The sequence below is a fragment of the Danio rerio genome, chromosome 14, assembly GCF_052040795.2.
Source record: "Danio rerio strain M-AB ecotype USA chromosome 14, GRCz13ab, whole genome shotgun sequence".
In the NCBI taxonomy this organism is placed as follows: Eukaryota; Metazoa; Chordata; class Actinopteri; order Cypriniformes; family Danionidae; genus Danio; species Danio rerio.
The window spans coordinates 49,627,538-49,651,221 of record NC_141034.1 but is presented as its reverse complement, the minus strand read 5'-3'; the positions used below and the strand labels follow the sequence as shown (position 1 = coordinate 49,651,221).

The 23,684-nt window shown below is 33.1% G+C and overlaps 2 protein-coding genes across 6 annotated transcripts in view; one reads left to right on the top strand and one right to left on the bottom strand.

The window, feature by feature from the left end:
• The first annotated feature begins 2,321 nt into the window (after positions 1-2,321).
• Positions 2,322-8,922, top strand: zgc:153018. The gene is given in 5 exon segments (NM_001076639.2): positions 2,322-2,814; positions 4,246-4,383; positions 5,208-5,286; positions 5,367-6,282; positions 6,358-8,922. Coding segments are annotated over 4 exon segments (747 nt in total). The 5' UTR covers positions 2,322-2,491; the 3' UTR covers positions 5,574-6,282; positions 6,358-8,922.
• A 4,268-nt stretch (positions 8,923-13,190) lies between these two features.
• sfxn5b (sideroflexin 5b) overlaps positions 13,191-23,684 on the bottom strand; it is a 29,679-nt gene continuing 19,185 nt past the window's right edge. For 4 of the 5 annotated variants that reach the window (NM_001030163.4, XM_087280586.1, XM_087280588.1 and 1 more), the window contains 5 exon segments: positions 13,191-16,455; positions 16,605-16,722; positions 20,827-20,912; positions 21,071-21,186; positions 23,440-23,530. In NM_001030163.4, the coding sequence (NP_001025334.2) occupies positions 16,378-16,455; positions 16,605-16,722; positions 20,827-20,912; positions 21,071-21,186; positions 23,440-23,530 (489 nt within the window). In that variant the 3' untranslated portion in view covers positions 13,191-16,377. 5 annotated transcript variants of the gene reach the window in all.

Below are 23,684 nucleotides of genomic sequence, written 5' to 3'. Positions count from 1 at the left end.
GTATTCAACCTAAAACCTACAGTAGTCTGTCATAAAAACCAAAACAATACCCATTCTTGTCTTTGGACATTTTTATTAACCAAATTTTTGAATAATAATTAAGTTCATGACATGTTAAATATGTAGTTTAATCTGCTGGTTTTAAACATACAGAATATTAATAAATACAGTTTTGTAACAACCATAACATTACCATTATGTCCTAGGACATCTTTCATTAACTTTTTATTACCGACCATAATTCTTGACTAATGAAGGTACATTTATAACAACTATTTTTTTTGTTAGATTGCTTTATTACCAAACCATGTTGCATACAAATGCATTCAACAGACTGACAGTGTATTGCTGTAGAGGACAAATAAAACACGAGACAGGTGTTTAGAAAGAGTATAGTTTATTTTGTTTGATCTGCAAACTTATCTAAACAAGATAAACTGTCAGAAAACAGCTCGGAAACATTATAATGCGCCCTCATGAATATAACCCGCTGCGGATTTCTGCTGCAACATTCAGATATTAGGGTCAGAATTTGGCACCAACAGCATGAAAGCATGGATCCATCCTGCCTTGTGTCAATGGTTCAGGCTGCTGGTGGTGGTGTAATGTTGTAGGGGATATTTTCTTGGCACACTTTGGGCCCATTAGTACCAATTAAGCATCATAACAATGCCACAGCCTACCTGAGTATTGTTGCCGACAATGTCCATCCTTTTATGACCACAGTGTACCCAGTTTCTGATGGCTACGTCCAGCAGGATAACGCGCTATGTCATAAAGCGTGAATCCTCTCAGACTGGTTTCTGGAACATGACAATGAGTTCACTGTACTCAAATGGCCTCCACAGTCACCAGAGCTCAATCCAATGGAGCACCTTTGGTATGTGGTGAAACGGGAGATTCGCATCATGGATGTGCAGCTGACTAATCGGCAGCAACTGCGTGATGCTATCCTGCCAATGTGGACCAAAACCACTGAGTATTCCCAGTATTTGTTGAATCTATGCCACAAATGATTAAAGCAGTTCTGAAGGCAAAACGGGGTCTAGCCTGGTAGTAGTAAGGTGTACCTAATAAAGTGGCCGGTGAGTATATCTTAAAATGTAAAAATAAAATCAGCAGTAGTAAATGTATTTATACTTATATGTCAGTACTTCAGCCTGTAATTTGTATATATATTTATAAGGAGCAGTGAAAAGTAGACTAATATACATCAATTTTCTTATTTTATTGCATTAAACTTTTTGCAAGGGGTTGGTCAGCTTTTCTTCTTAAAAAAGGATCCTTTTACAGCTGGTTTGTAAATGTCTGATGGCAGACATATTTGACATTTCTATGTGCAACAAAACCAGAATGACTTTTATGATTAGACAGTCTGTTTGTGATGGAGGGGCAAGTCTGACCTATTTTTGTAATGTTTGGTCTGCTATCGGGGGTCTTACATAACAGCACCGATCCACTGACCGAGTTAAGCTTTCAGAGGGGCGTGGCGCTGCCTTGTCATGGAAAAACCCCAACATTCACTATTACTTTCATTTCCGAATACGTAATTAAATTAAATCTATTACACACATAGTTTATATAAAAATAGCATCATGCTGCAGCTTTACATTCACGCGTACGTGGAGATCGTGCGTCACACGCAGACCACTGTCACAAAGGGCTAAAAGAGTCGATTCCATAAAAGAATCAATTCTGAAGCTTTAAGAAGAGAGTCGATTCTGTTTGGAATTGATTAGATCAAGAGAAAGCAACTCATCTTCAACAGACGCATTCAATTTAAGCTAATCACTGGCTCTCGCTTGCTATTGATCAAAAGCCCAAAGACATTTACGTAAACAGAATAGCCTAGTTCGTTACTTAATGAAGTGGTTCAAATAACAATTTCAGTGATTCTTTCATGCCATCGTGTCATTTTTAATAACTTGTTATATGATATTCATGCTAAACCAGTAAAATAAAGCCATATTTAAACGTGTATATTGCTGACAATGACCTCTTCTTCGTTTAAATTAATTATTTTTCTCACTCAACTCAACTTATTTGGGGGGCGTTCAAATGTAAGCGTTTCATTTACATTTTTTGGGGTGAACAAATCCCCTTTAACTGTGTTTTTCAGTGTTATAACGTTATAATTATTATTACATGTTCTTTCAGTCATCATGCAATAAAAACGTGCCTGACTAAGCTGATCTTTATAGCTTATTTACTACGGTCACGCGTTGAGAGAAAAGAAATGAAGAAGAATCATTGCGAGGAATCGATTCACAAACCAGGACTCGGACTCGGAATCGATTCCAGCGTCTATAAATTTAAAAGTCAGATCGAGCGGTTGTGTAAGAGCGTCCCGCCGCCAGAGGGGAGGAGCCACGCCTCAAATACACATCGCTTTTGTATTTATGCTTAACATTAGAAAGAATTCGCTCGAAAATAAACTTTGAGGCTCCAGAATTTAAACCACACACACCTCTGTATATTAAAGCTAATCTGTATGGAGCTGGATCGGCGACTCTTGCTGGCCCACTGCGCCGCACACACCCTGTCGGTGCTCGCTGGGCTGATGGTGGTTGTCCCGCTGGCGCTGAACGGATCCGCGTTTAAGGGCCGGTGCGCGCTGTTTAGCCAGGGATTCTGGAGGATGGAGAACCTGACGGTGGCCGAGGGAGAAACCCGGGAGGTCAGTCATCTGGTGGTGCAGCAGTGGGGTCCTCCGGCCGCCTGTCAGTTCGCCACTTTCGTCGGGATGTTTAGCGTTCTGTACGGGGCGGTCCAGGGCTGGAGAAGTTTCTTCTATCTACACCGGCGGCACGACGAGTGAGTGAGCTAAACAACTAACGTACTACTGAAAATACTACTGGGGTAAAGATGGTTTTATATTCGCACATTCAGACTTTCTCCTTGATATTATGTATTGAGAAAAGTGTTTTGTACCAATTCTAAATAGGGAAAAATATATAAGCAGCCAAAGGCTATTAAAGTACATTTGCTCACAGTCAATTAAATAGTGCTAATGTTGCTTTGAAGCCACACTTACATGCTATTTCTGACCGAATATTCAACGTAGCATGGTAAACTGAGGTAAAATTGGTTTTATATTCGCACGTTCTGACTTTCTCCTTAATAATATAATTTCAGAAAAGTATTCTTTGCAAATTCTAAATAGTGAAATCGTATTAGCAGCCAATGATTTAACAAAGTACAACATAAATAGTGCTAATGTTGTTTCAAAGTCATACTTATATGCAATTTAAGACTGAATATTCAAAGTACCATGGTAAACAATATAGGGAGGTTGTCACGAACGAATGCACAAAAATAAAACAAGTTTAACTCAATAACAAGTCAGGTAACTTGTCACTGAACGAATGTGTGAATATAAAACTTTACCAGGGTTAGTAAGGGTGCTGGAAATATTTGAATTTGAATCTAGTGTTTTTAAGGTTTGAAAAGTGCTTAGATTTTTGGATGAAGTGTTTGCAACTGCTATTGTTTTCATGATATTTTCTGATTAAAAGGTAATAAAATTATCTATTTAAATAAAATAATAAAACATAAAATAAATATACACAAAATGAAAACTATGGCGTGCATTTGCCTAAAATTAATGTTATAAAATTATTTGCAAGTGCATTTGCATTTGCTTAAACAGTGTGAGAAAACAAAATGCATAAAGATTATCACTTCATGAGTGAACAATTCATGAAATTAAAGTAAAAATACATTTTAAATGAAAGATGGCATTTAGATTTTGGGTAAATTACATTTTAGAGAGTAAGTGACAGTAATTTAATGTTGGGCTTGGGGCAAACATGCCTTTAAATACTATATAGACTACTATAGCTTCTGTTATATTGTGACGAGGTATGACATTCGGCACATTTGTAAAGTGCTGGAAGAGTTATAAAATGTTTGAAAGGGCTTGAAAAGTATATATATATATATATATATATATATATATATATATATATATATATATATATATATATATATATATCTGAAAATGTAACAATATAAACCTGCAATTACAACATAACAATAAAAAAAAGGTTATTTGCATTATTGTTTATAATAGAAAATAGATTCGTTTTTCAGGTATATTAGTATAAACTTGTATATGCACATTAGTTGGCACATTATTTGTATGTACTTATATATAGTAAGCTCATTAGCAAATTATAACGTAATTGATGTCATATAAAAGGAATAAAATTATTATTTTTTTAATGTTGCCTTCTGTTTATCCAGCACTCTGTTCTCTGCATTCCTGACACTGCTGCTGAGCTTGTGTGTGCTTTTCCTCTCTGGAGGAGCCAGTGTGACCCTCAGCCTGGGCCTCGTGTCCTGGTGCAACACTGTTACTGACCAAAACACCAGACCCTACAGGTACACACTGCTGCTTTCAAAATACACTGTCGTAAAGAAGGTTAAAATTATTAAATGCATGCTCTGTTTATACTGAATAATAATATTTATTGTATACTGTTGATTGTGCATTTGTTTCTTGAGTGAATTAAATGCCTATATCATGTTATTAAAGTAACAGAGGCCTTACAGTTGTATTAAAGTTGTATAATAATATTCAATGTATACTGTTAATGCTTCATGTTTTATGAAAAAAATAAATATCCACATCATGCTATTACAGTCATGTTATTACAGTGTATAGACTCGGATTATGGATCAAAAATGAAATGCATGCTCTATTAATATTGTATAATAACATTTAATGTATACTATTGATTGTGCATGTTTCATGAATGAATTAGATCTCAGCACATCATATTGTTACAGTCACAAAGAGGCTTTATATACTAATTAACAGTGATTATAGTAAACAATTTTTTTATAATAATATTCAATGTTTACTTTTGATATTTCATGAATGAATAACCACATCATCTCATCTCATTTTCATCTGCTTTTTCGGGGCCGGTTCACAGGGGCAGCAGTCTTACGTGACATGACCCATATCATGAGTTTTATTAATGAATTAAATACCCACATGATATTACAGTCACATTATTAATTTATACACCTAGATTAAAACATAATGATTAAAAATATTAATGCATGCTCTATTAATATTTAATAATAATATTTACAGTATACTATTGATTGTGCATATGTTTCATGAATAAATGAAATGTCTATGTCATGTTGTTATTATTATCTAGTCTGATATGTAACGATTGCCTCTTGCTCTGCAGTTGTGCCGAGTCTCAGTCTGTTCCACTTTATCTGGACGTTGAAACATCCTCTTTCTACTCTGAGCTCAATTGTGCGCAGGTAAAGTGTCTCGTATTTCAGTCTGTCTCAGTTAAACACAAGATGCATATTTTTACATGTTATCTTCTGTTTTTTCACAGATCTCTCTGTGGTGTGTAACAGCTTTATGGTTGGCTCAGTCTATTTTGTCCTTCCTGAGGCTTTATCATTCCCACAGTCAGCAGATCAGCAGACCGTGTATATCCAGAGAGAAGGAACTCCTCCTGGGCCAGGCTCAAGCGGAATGTCCCATTCATCACCCGCATCCACACCCGCACCCTTCACACACTCCCAGTGTGTTTATTTAGCCGTACAGTGTTGCACTTTGAAGCCTAAAGTATACTCAGTTTTTATTGTATACACACAGCCTTTTAAAGTCCGTATATCAAAATTTACAATGCTTATTTTGCTAGCACACATTGAGTATGTTTACATGGACACCAATAATCAGATTTTAAAACGATAAAGACGATACTCTGATTAAGAGACGACCATATAAACAGCGTTAAATTAATCAGATTTAGGTCATAATCGAACTACACAGATAGGGAATTAAGACGTGGAGTATCTGATTTTAGTCACATTATTGAAGTGCAGTGCAGACATGTAAACACCGCAATCAAACACATTTTTTGACAGGATAATCTATACACACACGGCCGTTTGACAGTATTCTCTGCACCTACTGAGTCAGTGAAGGACCACAGACACCTGCATTGCGAAATGCGAATGTTTTTCTTTCCATTCGGCGTGCAGTATCAAATTCCATTAAAACAACACTCTTCCAGCAGTTCATGCTTGCATCCAATATCTAGTTTGTCATGGAAGCATGCATGACATGTTCCTGAATGAAAGTAAAAGTACCAAACTGCAGTTAAAGTCGACAAATTTAGAATGAAACACCCAAAATTACATGAAATTCCAGAGGAAATGTATATAGTGCGGTGACGCAATGACGTTAATTCAATTATGTGCTATAACATGTCAAACGGCATCATGAGAGGATTTAAAAAGCAACTCATTTAAACACCTTAATCATATTATTGTGGCAAATAATTTGACTACTGGTGTCCATGTAAACGTAATCATTGTTAATCTTAAGGTGACCAATTTATCAGTGCAAGTAAATCTAATTAAAACTGTTTGTTTTGGTAGTCTTTAATCAAAATGGAACCATTTGGTCTGGAATGGCTGATGATGTCAGCTTGACCGAGTAGGTGGAATATGCTTAGCCATGCACCTCCAGCCTTTAGTTTGAGTTAAGGTCTTTGCACACTAAATCCAAAATTATCTTCCGTAAATTTTACATTTTTGTAAAAAATTATTTGACCTCAAATTATATTGATATGCTGCCTCCGAAACTTATGTGTGTCATTAAAAATCTAGAATCGTGTTACATTTTTTTTACGAAAAAGTGTTTGAGAGGTGTTTTGATAGAGAGGGTTTTTTCAGAGCCACTGTACAAGCGAAAGCCAAAATATAGAATGCCATCACTTGACCAGCACAGATCACTTTATAACAAATGCAGTGCATAAATTAATATAAAAACAGAATGTGGCGGACAAAAAAAAGAAATACGAAAAAACAGAAAAAAATTGTAGACTTCAGTGAGCAAAGACCTTTAAAGTGAAAGTTCAGTTATTTATAAAGCACATTTAAAAACTGTCACAAAGGACTGTACTTAAGACAATTCTGAAAACATAGACATAAAACCAAGAGAAACAACAGAATGAACTTTAAAATAAAGCAATCAACAAAACTATTATAAAATTATTATTAAAAAAGCCAAACAGAACAGGTATGTTTTGTTTTTAAAAGTGGTTTAAAAATAGATAGTGATGGTGCCATTCTAAGAGGATAAGAAGGGTACAAATATAAAATCCCACCCCCTACTCTATATTCCATTTCATTCTGAATAAAAAGTTCATGTGGATTTTGAACTAAAGAGTGCATTAGTTTTCACCCCCGTTTTTCCCCACAGGGATTAAAAAAAAAAATTTTTTTTGTTAAAAGTGCTCTAAGCTATAAGCCAAACTGCTATGAAGAGAATCGCAACAAAGTCAAAAATATATGTAAAATATACAAAAAGGCAAACATGAGACTGTGAACTCAATTTATTTAATAAAAGATTAACCAAAATAACCTAGATCTTGTCACTTTAAGCTGAATACTAGTGTCTTGAAAAAATATCTAGTCAAATATTATGTACCGTCATCAAGGCAAAGATAAAATAAATCCGTTATTAGAAATGAGTTATTAAAACTATTATGATTAGAAATGTGCTGAAAAAAGATCTTTTTGTTAAACTGAAATTTGGGGAAAATATACAGGGGGGCTAATAATTCAGGAGGGCTAATAATGTAACCGTGAACCCAACATCTTTAATTAAAGAAATATGAACTAAAGATCTAAAGATGCTTTCAGCTCTTGGCTCAGTGCAATTCTCTGATTGGTCGTATTTTCTGTGCGGCATCATGGGTAATGTAGTTTTTCTGCACCGATTCTGCTATTAAATTGTTTTAAAAACAAGTTGAATTTATGTGAAGAGATGGGTTCATCAAAAGCATCTACAATCGATTAACAACTTTAACGCTATCAGTTACTGTTTAAAAACAATCCATATGAAGAAACTGAATGGGGTTTTTACTTTATTGAATATAACAGCGTGCTCACTATTGGTTGCTCAGTAGTTTGATGTTGTTGTCCTCCAGTTCTTTCTGACTGTGAAACAACAGCCTGATTCAGGGTTGACACCTTGTGGACAGACTAAGTAGTGACGTGTTGAATTGGGTTGCGTGTTTACAGTACTACAAGCTTAAAAACTGAAGTATACTTTGGGCTTCAGGCTGATCTAAGGCCAGTTTTAGCGATCAAATGAAGGAAGAAGACAACTGGTCGTAAATTAGCAGAAAAGGGAATTAACTCCTAACCTAAACTGACAATCCCAGCAGTTCTCCTGCATGTTACTCAAAAAATAACCTCAGTATTACTTTTGCTGTACTTGCTCGATGTTTTATTTTCCTCCTGTAGCTTTTGATGTTTACTTGAATCGAGGTCAAATGTTTTGTGCGCAGCTTTATAACTTTGCCATAACAAATGTCAAAGGATTCTCAAGTGTATTGCACTATTAATTCATCACGCTTGCATATATGCAAGATATTGTCTGTGTGTTGAGCCATATAATGTGAATCTGAATGAATCAGAAGATGTGATGCTCAGTTTGTACTGTGAATGTTTTTTTTTTTTTTTTTGCGTAATGAATGGTACTTTTACTCCAGCCAAACGTTCTTGTAGTAACCCAGTGAAGGTTTTTTATATGAAGCTGTTTGTGTTGATGCAGCCTCCTAGCTAGTTTAGCATTGTGATGGAAATTGGACGATGGCTTGTAAGGAATGTTGCTCATCCTTTCCGAATCCTGAACCTTTAACCCGGAGGACTGTTGTGAAGCACAAACAGCTGAATAAAAACCGTGAGGGAGATGCTGTTCATTTATGGCTTGGAAATGTGATCATTGCTGATGCTTGTGTTTTACACGGCTGTTTACATCTAGTATGTGCTATTTATAAGCTGTTCAGGTAAAGATAATACAGCATTGGATCAGTTGTGTTGCATTGTGTTGGTTGCACCTCAACAATAAAGTTCAGTAGTAACCATTAATGTTTTATCTATTGAGCAATGTCTTAAAGGCACAGTGTGTAGTTTTCGCCACTAGAGGGCGCATATTCACAACAAACAAAAGCAGAGTTCGATGATGCCAAAAGAAAAATATTGGTAAAAGTGATGACATTAGAGGTCCCATGAAATTAAAATACACTTTTTTTTTTTTTTAAAGATGTAAGTGTCAGTATTGTTAGTTTTTAGGATATCTATAAGCTAGAGTAGAGCTGAAGATCTTTGCCCGAACCAGTTGGGGTTTAATTTCTATCATTTTAGACAGGGTCGGGCTTGGGCTTGCGCAGTAAATGAATAGTCATGTGATGCATTTCGATTAGCGTGAGAAAGTAATCAAATCGATTGTTACAACCAGGGGCGCAACTGCACATTTGCTGACGGGTATGTGGCTTCAACTTTTGCGCACCCCCCTTCAATCCAACTAAATTTTATAACAGGCAAGTGATAAAATGTGGAAAATATTTCCATCAATAAATTAAAGATATTTTTTCATAAAGATATCAATATGCTTCAAAAAATACAGTTTCGCAGTTCTGAACACAACTGAAATAGTATGAAGTAGTAAAAGGTATAATTACATTAAGCATGTTAAGTCGCAAAGAAATGCATCTGATACCACCCCAAATTTCTTCTCAATTTAATTTTCCCTCACTAAATGATTATATCACCTTGACTAGCCTTGCTTTTGGACTTTTTGTACTACATTTGTCAAAACAAAATGATAGACATGGGAGTCCTAAAGGGCAAAAGAACATTGCAATTACTTCTCACATGCATACTGTGAGAAGTGTAAGGTCTGTCTTTGCAAGAACAATTGACTGAAACTGCTAAAAGTTAAATAAAAAAGACTGTCAAATGTTTAGTGTAAAAAAAAAAAACAGAAACAAGCAAAAGTTCTATTTAATTGAAATGTTATAACTTTGTTTGTAGCTAAAATTAAAATAGTTTTGAGCTAAGAAATTACCAAAAGGCCTGATGAATCACTATGATACATAATAAATTCATAAAAACATGTATATGGTATGAAAAATGGGGGTGGGGGGTGAAATGATTTTTTAATTTAATAAAATACAATATTATACGCATATAAAATGCTAAATAAACATTTTTACCAAATATATATATATATATATATATATATATATATATATATATATATATATATATATATATATATATATATATATATATATATATATATTGAAACTTTTAATATGGATAATTTCAAAAATAGTTTTGGCACAATGGCGCCCCCCATGTGTGGCGCCCCTATGCGCCGCATATACTGCATACCCCCTTTTTGCGCCACTGGTTACAACATTAAAATCCATCCATGCAAAGGTAAAACAAATGATGACGGAGAAGTTAAAAAGAGCGGATTTTGACTGCGGTCAGGCCAGCCGCCAGTCCAACAAGCACGGTCATTCTAGCCGCCAAGGTCTTTCGGCGGTCACTCATACACTGCGTATTAAGGTAGATCGCTAAACAGAAATGTAAACGCATTGCAATGTATGTACAGCAAGCTGACAGGGAAGATGACGAGGTCACTCACTACATTGAAATTGCTGTCATGGAAAATGAAATGGATGTTCTTGGCTGGTAGAAGATGAACTAACAATCCTACCTAAAACTTGCAAAATTAGCCAGATCAAAACTCTGCATCTCGGCCTGTGGCAGCAGCAGTGATAGGGTGTTCGATGCTTCAGGACGCACCATGCTGAGCGCAGGACTGCGCTAAAGCCATTAACAGTGGATTCAATAATGTTCCTCCACAAAAACATGTAGCCTAATCTTTGTGAGTAAAGGGCTTTTAAATTATAAATAAATATTAATTAAACCATAAAATCATAATGTAGATAGAGGATACAGGCTAATGTTGGCATTATTCTTTTAAAATTCAGCTTCCCTGTCACCTTAAGGCCAGATTGTGAAGAGAATTGGCTAAATAAATCCTGCAGAGCCTTTATCTTTATTTCATTATTGCCAAGTACTCATCACCATTTAACATTCATTTTAATTTAATTTGCTAAGAAAGACTTAATTTATTGATGTGTTGGCCAATTTAAAGGCTAAATGTACGCAGGCCTAGTTAGAGTGCTGAGATTACGATGTTACAGAGGATTTACAGATACAGATACTCATCCTGAGGTCCTTAGATTATGCGGAGTCACTGATTGGATCCAAGACAAGCGACGAAATGATTCGAAGGGGTCCATATCCGGGACCAGGCCGTATCTTGAGGTGCTGCTGCGCTGGTGGTCATGGGGGAGTGGAGAGCATGAGACTGATTCCAGTGACGCTCCAGGGACAGACGAGTCTTCGCTGAGGCCAGCTTCCAGCCTCCACCTCTGAGACTGCAGCTCTGCACAAGACTTTTGGCCAGCGAAGGAATTAAAATGGTCGTGCCGAATAGAGTCTGGTTTCTCTCAAGGTTTTTTTTTCTTCACTCTCCTATCGGTGGTTTTTTTTCCCTCTCTGCTGTTGCCTCTAGCTTGCATGGTTCAGGATCTGTAGAGCTGCGCATCGATTAATTTGCTCTTCAGTGTTTGGACTCTCAGAAATGATTTTAAACCAGCTAAACTGAACTGAACTAAACACTAAAAACTGAACTACCCTGATCCAGTTACTATGACCATTTATGTGAAGCTGCTTTGACACAATCTACATTGTAAAAGGGCTATACAAATAAAGCTGAATTGAATTGAAACTTAGTTTAGTTCTTTGTTCCAATTTATGTAAATAATGTTAAAACACATATAAACGACTCATTCTTCAAAAAAGACAAAAGAGCTGTGTGACTGTGTACATTTGAATAATGTCAGGCTATAAACTGGTTCGGGCTTCATAAAGCTGGTAATCAAAATATACCTGTCGGGCTCGGGCCCTATCGGGCCTAATTTTTATGGCCCGATTATAGTTCTAAGCTAGAGTGCTCCTAAGGTAGTCAAGCACACTCACATCAATCTGGCAACCTGCATTTGAGTGAACACGTCAGAGGAGGAGCCAAGTTAAAATTTGTTTTGATCCAGGAGTGCAATACCAAGGGCTCTATCATACACCCGGCGCAATGTGGCGCAAGGCGCAGTGCAATACTTGTTTGCTGGTTTCAGCTTGGCGCAAGTAAATTAAGTCTACGCTGTTTAAATAGCAAATGCATTAGCGCTCATTTGTGCGCCCATAAGCGTTCTGGTATAAAAAGGAAGACGTTCTGAGGCGCACTGCTGGCGCGTTGCTATTTTGAGAAACTAAAATAGATTTTTCATTAGAACAAACAAACCCGGTCTAAACTCCGGCGCAGAGTTGTGCCTCGCTTACACACTGCTTAATACGCACAAGAGAGCAATAGGCAAATATCTTTACATATGATAAAAATGTAAATATTAAGGATATATATAGGATATAATAAGAATAGATATAGAATATAAATATAAAGGATTAAAATATTACAAGACATTATTTTATAGCCAACATAAATATGAAAAATCACTGCTTTTATGTCTTCTTCATCTCGGGAAGCTTTTTTAGTTCATTCTTAACAATTTGCTTTTGTATAATGTTATTATTATTAGCAGTATTATTTATTATATCCATATTTATATTTGTTTTATTAAAAACAAGCTTATTTGCCCACCTGTCAGGTTTTAGACCATAAGGGGCACAGCATGCGTTTTAGGATATAAGTCAGGTTTTTGAGCACACTTCGTTATTATTGTTCATTTATTCGTTTGCGCTTAACAAACGCAATTAATTATTTATAGACTAATTGATGTCTGTGCGTAAAGGTTTCCCTATCCAAGAGCGAAAGTGATCCATTATCTCTCATTCTCACGCAGTAGATGCTCTGTTTAAGAGTTTTCTGTTAAAAAAAACTGTTTGCTTGTGAAATGCTCAGTTTTTCCACTTAGACTTACTTTGCGTCCTGTAAATAGCGAATGCGCTTATGGCGCGACGCATCTGGCTCTTAAAGGGAATGGGAGATGAGACTCTAATTGGTTTATTCTCAAAACACACCTATAACTCATTAAGAAAATAAACTCAACCCTTTTAGACCATGCGCCATGGCGTAAAGCAGATTTTCCCGTCCGTAAATTAGCAAAAATGCGTTCTGACACGCCCTGAAAGCGTTTGCGCCCTGCGTTTTGCGCTCTGCGCATGGACCGTCAAAATAGAGCCCCATGTGTCAAACGTACATACTTCACCTTTAACACCAAAGAATTATTCAGTGGTTAAAAAAGCACACTTCTTCAAAAAAGTACAATTTCAAATTGTATATTTGGTTAATATAGCCAAAGAAATATGAATACTTGAGGGTTAAAACTGTACAAGTACACATAAAAACAATAGTAAAGTATTAAGTGCGACATGCAAATAAGCACAAAGTTAATTACATTGTCATTAAAGTGCATTCACCGACCATATAATAACAACAGAATCAGAATTTAATATAATGCTGCACTTACCTACTATTAATACCCTTATTGTTCATAATAATTTGTGTGTTTTTATTATACCAAAGTTATTTAATATAAGGCCTTGTTTTCTCCCTGTCAGTAAACACTGTGGTTATTACTATATCAGCAGCTGAAGAATGGCTCAGCGGTTAAGGAAAAGGTTTAGCTGGTTAATATTGCTCAGAGTGTTGCAGTGTTTGTCCTCCTCAACACTGGCAGTATCTGAAATCATCTCTACACCCTTATTCACTATTCTCTACAGTAGTCCACTAATATAGAAAAGATGCCGTTTTGTTTGTGCTTTGCTTGTTGATAAATCCCTCATCCTCCTGGTCAGCCCCTGTGATAGTTATATACTTGTGAGCTGTCCATTAGTAATGGAATGAAAGTATTGTGGTTTCTGTCATGTATACAAATGCTGATAATTAAACAATTAAATAATTATTCTTTTAGAAACGTACACAGATAGGATTCCCATGTGGACGCCGCCTTGTGGTCTGATGCAGAAATTCATTTGCCGCACAAACTCTCACAGTGGAATATTAATAATAATTATGGGTACTTTTGCCAGTGTGTGGAAGTCCATATCCTCCAGGCAAGAAAAAAATTAATAAAGACAATTATCAAGATTTGCGTGCAACAAGTAAGTCAAAATAACAAAAGTTTCTCGTAATTTGAGAAAGTTTATCATTATTTTGAGAAGGTTTCTCATTATTATGAGAAAATAATTCAGAATTTCAACTTTAAAAGTCAGAATTTGTACTTTAAGAAAAATATTTGACTTTTGTCTTATAATTTCTATTTTAGAAATCATACTTTGGACTTAAAAAGTCAAAACGATCACTTTCTAAGCCATAATTTCAACTTTGTTGTAATTTCAATTTATGCCGTAATTTAGATTTTTTAAATCTCGTAATTTAAATCTGCTAAGTCATCATTTTTTTATCTCATAATACCAACTTTCTAAATCATAATTTAATTACTGTCATAATTTCTACTTTTTAAGTCAGAGTGTAAACTATTTATCTCATAATTTAAATTTGCTTAATAATTATTTCAACTTTTAACTCATAATTTGTTCAGTATATCTCATTATTTAACTTTACAAATCATACATTTGACTAAGTCAGAATTTCTACTTTTTATTTCATAATTTTAATTTGTTACATCATAACTTCTAATCAATAATTTAACTTTTTAAGTCATTATTTGGACATTTTATCTTAGAATCTTAACTCGCTAAGTCATAATTTAAATGTTTTATCTCATACCAACCTTATAAATCATAATTTTGACTAAGTCAGAATCGAAACTTTTTCTATCTTTTTATTTCAATTTGCTAAAACACAATTTCAACCTTTTTATGTCATAATTTCATAGTTTTGTCTCATTATTTTGACTTTACAAATCATAATTTTAACCATAAATCATAATTTTGACTATCTCATTTAGAATTTTTAAGTTATAATTTTGACATTTTGTCATAATTTCAACTTGCTAAGTCATAATTTAAATGTTTTTTTTTATCTTATGCAAACCTTTTAAACCACAATTTTGACTAAGTGAGAATTTTAACTTTTCTATCTCATAATTTCAATTTGCTAAATCAAATTTTCAACTTTTAAAGTTAGAATTTTTATTTTTATTCTAATAGTTTTGACTTCAGAATTTAAGTCATAATTTAATTTTTTTTCTCATATTTTCAGTTTGCTACATTATAATTCAGACTTTTTAAGTCATAATAAAAAAAAACAATTACAATTTTTAAAATTTTGACTACCATAATTTTTTTACATCATACTTTTTATTTTTTATCTCATAATTTGACTTTTTAATAAATTATTTATTAATTTAATAAAATGTTATCTCATAATTTCAATTTGCTGAAGTTTTTATCTCATACAAACTTTATAAATCAGAATTTTGACTGCCATAATGTCTACATTTTACGTCATAATTTTGACTTTTTATTTCATGATTAGATTTTTTTAAGTCATAATTTTGACATTTTATCTCATAATTTCAACTCGCTAAGTCAAAATTGAAATGTTTTTATCTCAAATCAATTTTATAAATAATAATTTTGTCTAAGTCAGAATTTCTTTCCTTCTTTTTATCTCATAATTTGACTTTTTAAGTCATAAACTGGATGTTTTATCTCATAATTTAAATGTTTTATCTCATACAAACCTTATAAATCATAATTTTGACTGTCAAAATAATCTCATAATTTAAATTTGCTGAATCATAATTTCAACTTTTTATCTCATAATTTTGACAGTAAATCAGAATTAAAACTATTCTGTTTGAAAATGTGTCATAATTTCGTCATAAGTCATAACTTAGTTATATCATTATTTAAATTTGCTACATCATAATTCTGACTTAGTATCTCATAATTTAGACTACATAATTTCAGTAATTTTAGTAAAGTAAATTAGAATTTAGACTTTTTTTTTAAATAAATCTCATAATTTCAACTTTTGACTCATAATTTGGACATTTTATCTCATAATTTCAACTTGCTAAGTCATCATTTTATTCCAACTTTTTTAAATAATAATTTTGACTAAGTCAGGACTTCTTTCTTTCATTTTATAACATAATTTCAATAAGCAAAATCATAATTTCAACTTTTTAAGTTATCATTTAGACTTTACAAATCACAATTTTGACAGTAAAATAGAATTTAGACTCAAAATTTCAACTTTTTAGTCACAATTTGGACATTTTATCTCATAATGTTGACTTTTAAAGGCAGGCTTTTTTTTTTAACCTGGCAGAAAGGGACTTCCATATCATTGACCGTACATCGATTTTCCCCTAATATTGCTGTGCTTTGATTAAACATCCACCACTATGGTTTAAAGCACCACTACAAATGGCTGCTCCCTCAAACAGTGCACTATTAAAGGGTATAGGTGTTGATTTCAGACACAGCCACTGTTTGCACCGTCGTCTGCAGCTGATTAAACTCCTCTCGTCTTCATCACAGGCCCTTGTTGTAAGTCAGCACCTTGCAATCTGTTGCCATGGCAATTTCCGGCTCAAGGTGAGATGCCTCGATCTGAGGAGCAAAGAATGATTAGCAAGCAAAATATTTCTCATGCAGAGCACACACGCAGGGGAAGATTAATGGCAAGAGGTGGACAGGCGAAATGAAAGGCGCTGCATTGAGTGTTTACTGTAGAAGCGATGCAGGATTTGCTGCAGTACCTCTGACATCTGAGGAAAGAGGCTGATGGCCAGCGGCAAGGACAAACCAAAGACCAGAAGACAAACCAGACTGTGTACGGGCAGCATCAGCCTGCGACGAGCCTGCAGTAGAGGAAGCCTGACGGAGGACAGTAAGAGTCCAGATGAGCAGATGTTTACTGTTATTTACTATGGTACAGTACAATAGTGGCTGATGTACAGTTAAAGTCAGAATTATTAGCCCTTCTGTATATTGTTTTCCCCAATTTTTGTTTAATGCAGAGAAGATTTTTTCAACATAATTTATAAATAAAATATATAAAACATATTTTACCAGATATTTTTCAAGGTACTGGTATTCAGCTTAAAGTGACTTTTTTTAAAAGCTTAACTAGGTTAATTACTGTAGGCGGTAATCACTAAGCGAGTTGGGATAATTACAGCAAGTCATTGTTTAATGATGGTTTGTTCTGTAGACTATCGAAAAAAATATTGCGTATGGGGGCTAATAATACTGACCTTAAAATGGCTTAAAGAAATTAAAAACTGTTTTTATCCTAGCCGAAATAAAACAAATAAAGACTTTCTCCAGAAGAAACAATATTATAGGAAATATAACTGCGCTGTTAAACATCATTTGGGAAATAATTGAAAAAGAAAAAAAAAATCCAACTGTATAGGCTGATTTACTGATAAATGAAAGCCAGTATTATTATTTTTATAGATTAATTTAGTCATTTTAACACATTATACATGTGTTTTATAAGGTTTTTATTGTTTTTTCATATTGGTGCATCCCTAATAAATGCGGGACATCTCCCACCTTACTGTATAATAAATTTATAATTACAGTTGAAGTCAGAATTATTAGCCCCTATGAATTATTAGCGCCCCTGTTTATATTTTTCCCCAATTTCTGTTTAATGAAGAGCAGATTTTTTTCAACACATTTCTAAACATAATAGTTTTAATAACTCATTTCTAATAACTGATTTATTTTGTCTTTGCCATGATGACAGTAAATAATATTTGACTAGATATTTTTCAAGACACTTCTATACAGCTTAAAGTGACATTTAAAGGCTTAACTGGTTTAATTAGGTTAACTAGGCAGGTTATTGCAATTAGGCAAGTTATTGTATAACGATGGTTTGTTCTGTAGACTATCCAGAAAAAAATAGCAAAGGTAATAATAATTTTGTCCTTAAAATGGTGTTTAAAAATGAAAAATTGCTTTTATTCCAGCCGAAATAAAACAAATAAGACTTTCTCCAGAAGAAAAAACATTATCAGACATACTGTGAAAATTTCCTTGCTCAGTTAAATATAATTTGGGAAATATTTAAAAAGAAAAAAACATTTAAAGAGGGGCTAATAATTCTGACTGAACTGTATGCATGAATGTGCAAAGTAGCAAAAATGTTTTCAGATGTTTATATTCATTTGAAGACAAAATTTTGTGAAATTCCTCTAATTTTAATTCACAACAAAGACAAATGTGCTATTCTGACCAATAAATTATCTAAAAACAATGCTCTATATTACTATTTTATTTAATAGTGCAATAACATTTCACAATTTTTACTTTATTTTTGATTAAATAACTTGAGCCTTGGTAAGCAGGATAAGCTTTTTTATTTTAAAACATTTAAAAATGCTACTGACCCCAAACTTTAGACCGGTAGTATATATACAGTTGAAGTCAGAATTATTTGCCCCCCATTTTTTATATATATATTTCTCAAATTCTGTTTAACAGAGCAATGAAATTTTCACAGTATGTCTGATAATATTTTTCTTTTGAAGAAAGTCTTATTTGCTTTATTTTGGCTAGAATAAAAACAGTTTTAATTTTTCAAACACCGTTTAAAGGTCAAAATTATTAGCCTCTTTAAGCTATATATTTTTTGATAGTCTACAGAACAAACCATCATTATACAATAACTTGCCTAATTACGCAAATCTGCCTAGTTAACCGAATTAACCTAGTTAAGCCTTTAAATGTCACTTTAAGCTGAACAGAAGTGTCTTGAAAATGTCCAGTCAAATATTATTTACTGTCATCATGGCAAAGATAATTCTGACTTAAACTGTATATATAGTAAACACACAGCGTTCAGCATTAATGAGTACACCCCATTTATTTATCTATTTCTCAGTAAATATAGGTAATATATTGTGGTGTATTTGAACAAAACAGATTTATTTAAAAATATATATTTATTAAAATAACATTTTGTTTTTTAAAATATGTCTAGAAATAGAAAGATAATATTTTTAAATTCAAGAAAATATTGAAAAAAAATTAAAAATTGCAAAAACAAAATTTCAACTAAATTTGATATATTTTTTTGTTTTACTTGATTTTTTTTTGTCTTTTTAAAGTTTGTATGTAATAATTTTTCCAAACATACATTTACATATACAGTTGAAGTCAGAATTATTAGCCCTCCTGATTTACTGATAAATGAAAGCCAGTATTATTATTTTTATAGATTAATTTAGTCATTTTAATCCCTTCCGATGCATTATGCATGTGTTTTATAAGGTTTTTATTGTTTTTTCATATTGGCGCATCCCTAATAAATGCGGGACATCTCCCATCTTACTGTATAATAAATTTATAATTACAGTTGAAGTCAGAATTATTAGCCCTCCTGAATTATTAGCGCCCCTGTTTATATTTTTCCCCAATTTCTGTTTAAAGGAGAGCAGATTTTTTCAACACATTTCTAAACATTATAGCTTTAATAACTCATTTCTAATAAAGGACTTACTTTATCTTTGGCGTGATGACAGTAAATAATAATTTACTTGATATTTTTCAAGACACTTCTATACAGCTTAAATTTACATTTATAGGCTTAACTAGGTTAATTAGGTTAACTAGGCAGGTTAGGGTAACTAGGCAAGTTATTGTATAACGATGGTTTGTTCTGTAGACTAGCGGAAAAAAATATATAGCTGAAAGAGGCTAATAATTTTGACCTTAAAATTAATAAAAAAAAATATATAAAAACTGCTTTTATTGTAGCCGAAATAAAACAAATGAGACTTTCTCTAGAAGAAAAAATATTATCAGACATACTGTGAAAATGTCCTTGCCCTGTTAAACATTATTTGGGAAATATTTAAAAAAGAAAAAAAAATTCAAAGGGGGGCTAATAAATCTGACTTTAACTGTACATCACATACAAATTTTTGTAACATTATCATAGGTTATTTTGTTATATTCCAGATTTGGCTTCAGTACTAACTTAACTAATGTATATGCACAAATAAAATATTGTATTGCATCCTAGTAAAAATATGAATTTAAAAGATAGACTTGTGAGAGATTTACTCATATGTGCTATATTCATTTATTTCACAATCATTAGTCCACCTGTGAAATTTCTTTTTTTATATATATTTCTCAAGGGATGTTTAACAAAGCAGTATTTCCTATTATATATTTATTTTAGTTTGACTGGAATTAAAGAGTTAAAAAATAAATGCTAAGTTCAATATTATTTGCCTCCTAAAAATAATAAAATGGCCCTTTACGTCGCAAAATAGCTAGTAAAATATTATGTACTGTCAAAATTAATTATTTATTAAAAAATGGTTATAATAATGAATATGTTTTAAAAATCTGTGATTTTTTTTCTCTCCGTTAACATTATCATAAGTTATTTTGTTATATTCCAGATTTGGCTTCAGTACTAACTTAACTAATGTATATGCACAAATAAAATATTATTTTTAATTTAAAAGATAGACTTGTGAGAGATTTACTCATATGTGCTATATTAATTTATTTCACAATCATTAGTCCACCTGTGAAATTTATTTTATATATATATATATTTCTGATGGGATGTTTAACAAAGCAGTATTTCCTATTATATATTTATTTTAGTTTGACTGGAATTAAAGAGTTAAAAAATAAATGCTAAGTTCAATATTATTAGCCTCTTAAAAAATAATAAAATGGCCCTTTAAGTCGCAAAATAGCTAGTAAAATATTATGTACTGTCATCAAGGCAAACAAAATTAATTATTTATAAAAAAATTGGTTATTATAATTAATATGTTTTAAAAACCTGTGATTTTTTTTCTATCCGTTAAACAGCACTTAGGAAACATTTGAAAAATTCAACTTTTACATATGATTTATTAAATAAGTAATTATAAAGTAGAATGTAATCATAATCTATTCCTTAATAGATCAAATGCAACTGAAGCAAAAGTAACTTCCTACTTTTCCAAGAAGGCCATTATTATTGGTGGAAGTACAAAGATTGGCAGCGGTAGAGCAACTCGTGTCAGCGCCGTCTCTATCAGTGCCTGAGGAAAAATATATAAACAAAAAACACAAAATGATTTTATGACACAAAAAATGAAAGACAAGACCTAACATTTGTGCATTTGGAAATCATATATAATAATATTAAATATCAATAAAACAATGTGGATAGTGACCTGCTCCAGGAAAACATACGCACATGTTTGGCAGCAATCCGTGAGGATCCCACCACATTCCCATCGCTGTCCAAAACATCGATTCCCTCCGACAGCTCATTGTGTCTCATTAGAGCCACATTGCAGATGTTTGCACTGGCTGAAAATAATAATCGATACATGGATATTAATGGTGAACTTGCTAAATACCCCATGACATCAGGTGTCTAATATATCTTGATAATATTGCATGAATAAAGCGGGGAAAATAAGTATTGAACATGACATGTTTTTTCCTGGGAATAATATTTCTAAAGGAGCTGTTGACATGGAATTGAACCAGATTTTGGTAAAAACTCAAACAATATAAACATAAAAATAAAACAAAACAAAAAAATCTGAAAAATAAGTTGTGTGTAATAACAATGGAATAACACAAGGAGAAAGTGCTGAACTACTTAAAACTTATTTAACACTTTATATAAAAGGCTTTTTTAATGATGGCAGCCTAAAGACGCCTCTCATATGGAGAATGAAGACACATGCATTGCTCAGGCGTCAGTTTTTCACAGACTGTAACAGAGTGTAAAAATCTTGATGGTTCTGTGGGTCTCGTCTATCAAATTTGATCTTTATTTTGTATTCTTTGTTGGATTTAATTCAGATGATTGGCTGGACCATTCTACAGCTTGATTTTCTTTCTCTGAAAGCATTTGAGAGTGTTCCTGGCTGTGTTTTGCATCATTGTCTTGCTGAAATGTCCACCCTGGTTTCATCTTCATCATCCTGCTAATGTAGATGTTGGACTGAAGCAGCTAATATTCATTACACTGAGGAAGGGCAGAAGGTTACTGAAGAACTATTGAGAGATTTCAGCTGCTGTCTGGGCTTTCACTGCCTTTCTACACCTCCTTTCTTCATGTGTTCAATACTATTTCCCTGCATTTTATTAATTACACATAACTTCATTTGTAAACTAATTAAATTAGTTTTCTTTGCATATATGGATTTCATTGATTGCTATCAACATCAGGTGAAAATTTCATGTCAACGGCACTTTTAGAAATATGTTTTCTGAGAAAAAAGGTGACGTGTTCAATACTTATTTCTCCCGCTTTAAGTGAAAATATTCTGATGTAAACTCAGGTTTTAGTATCAACGACTAACTATTGTAGTAAGTATTAACCAATTAAATTATAATTTTTTTAAATAAATAAAAGTTACCTAATTTTTAAGGAAAACTAATAAATATTTCCTTAGCTGAAATAAAACCGCTTTTAAGGTAAAAATCCAATATATAAGCATATACAGTACAACCGTTCAAATGTTTGGGGAGGTTATTGAAAAATGTATTATTTTATATTTAAGGGCATCCATTGTGTAAAACATATGCTGGATAAGTTGGCGGTTCATTCCGTTGTGGTGACCCCTGATAAATAAGAGACTATGCTAAAGGAAAATGAATAAATGAATGAGTTCTCCTTCCCAGAGATGGGTTGCGACTGCAAGGGCATCCGCTGCGTAAAACATGTGCTGGATAAGTTGGCAGTTCATTCCGCTGTGGCGACCCCAGATTAATAAATGGACTAAGCCGAAAAGAAAATGAATGAATGAATGAGTTCTCCCAAAAACCATCTGAGTTTTGGTCTGTTCAACAAAAAAAGAAGATATTTTGAAGAATGTTGAAAACCAGTACCAATTTACAACCATAGTAGGACCTAAAAGTACAATGGAAGTCAATATCTACAAGTCTTTAGCATTTCTCAAATTATCTTCTTTTGTAATTATAGTATTATTAATAATAATATTGTTAAATAATAATAATAATGTTACAAATGTTTAATTTGATATAGTATTTTTAGACCAGCTAGTAATACACTGTTAAAAAAAGTCTGGGTTCCAAACAATATCTTCATGTTGTCCCAGCACAAACAGATTTATTTTAATTTAGGTGGACTGAACATAAAACAATTAGTTTGTCCCCCCAAAAACTTAAGAATTAAGTCATTTGAGCTTATTTTAAATAATTAGTTTAAGCAAACAGCAAAAGTGATTTTTAAATTGTAATTTAAACCTTAACATCCGAATGCATAATTATCCAAAGACCTGAGGAGATTCCTCTGCATGAAAGACTTGTGAATGGGAGATCCTGCTGCTGCTTCTCCAATAATGTAGGAAATTAAATATGACAGAAACGTGGATGATGTGTGGATGATTGACAGGGCATATACTACAAACGTATATGTATGTGAACTGGGAAGCAGCAAACGGCATTGTGTTTTAACTATAGTGTAGTAGTGACTCTAAGTGTTATGCTTTCACACAGTCAGCAGGTGGAGCTTCATGCAGTTTAACACTGAAAACTCTGCTGAATCAAGAGAAATACTGTACGTGGTTCTGTATCTGTACACACCGACAGCGGGGAAGGGGATAAACCTCTGTATGAAGAGTCTGGTGGCAGGGTTAAACTTGCTGGATTTCTGGATCAGTACATTCAGACCCACCTACAGTAGGACAGAAGAAGAATTTACATGACATATACAAGTGAAACTGGACAACCCACATTCAAAATAGTGCAGTAATTTATAGCCAGTATTGAAGTGTTTTAAAGTACTTAAACCAGGGGTGTGCAAACTCGGTCCTGGAGGGCCAGTGTCC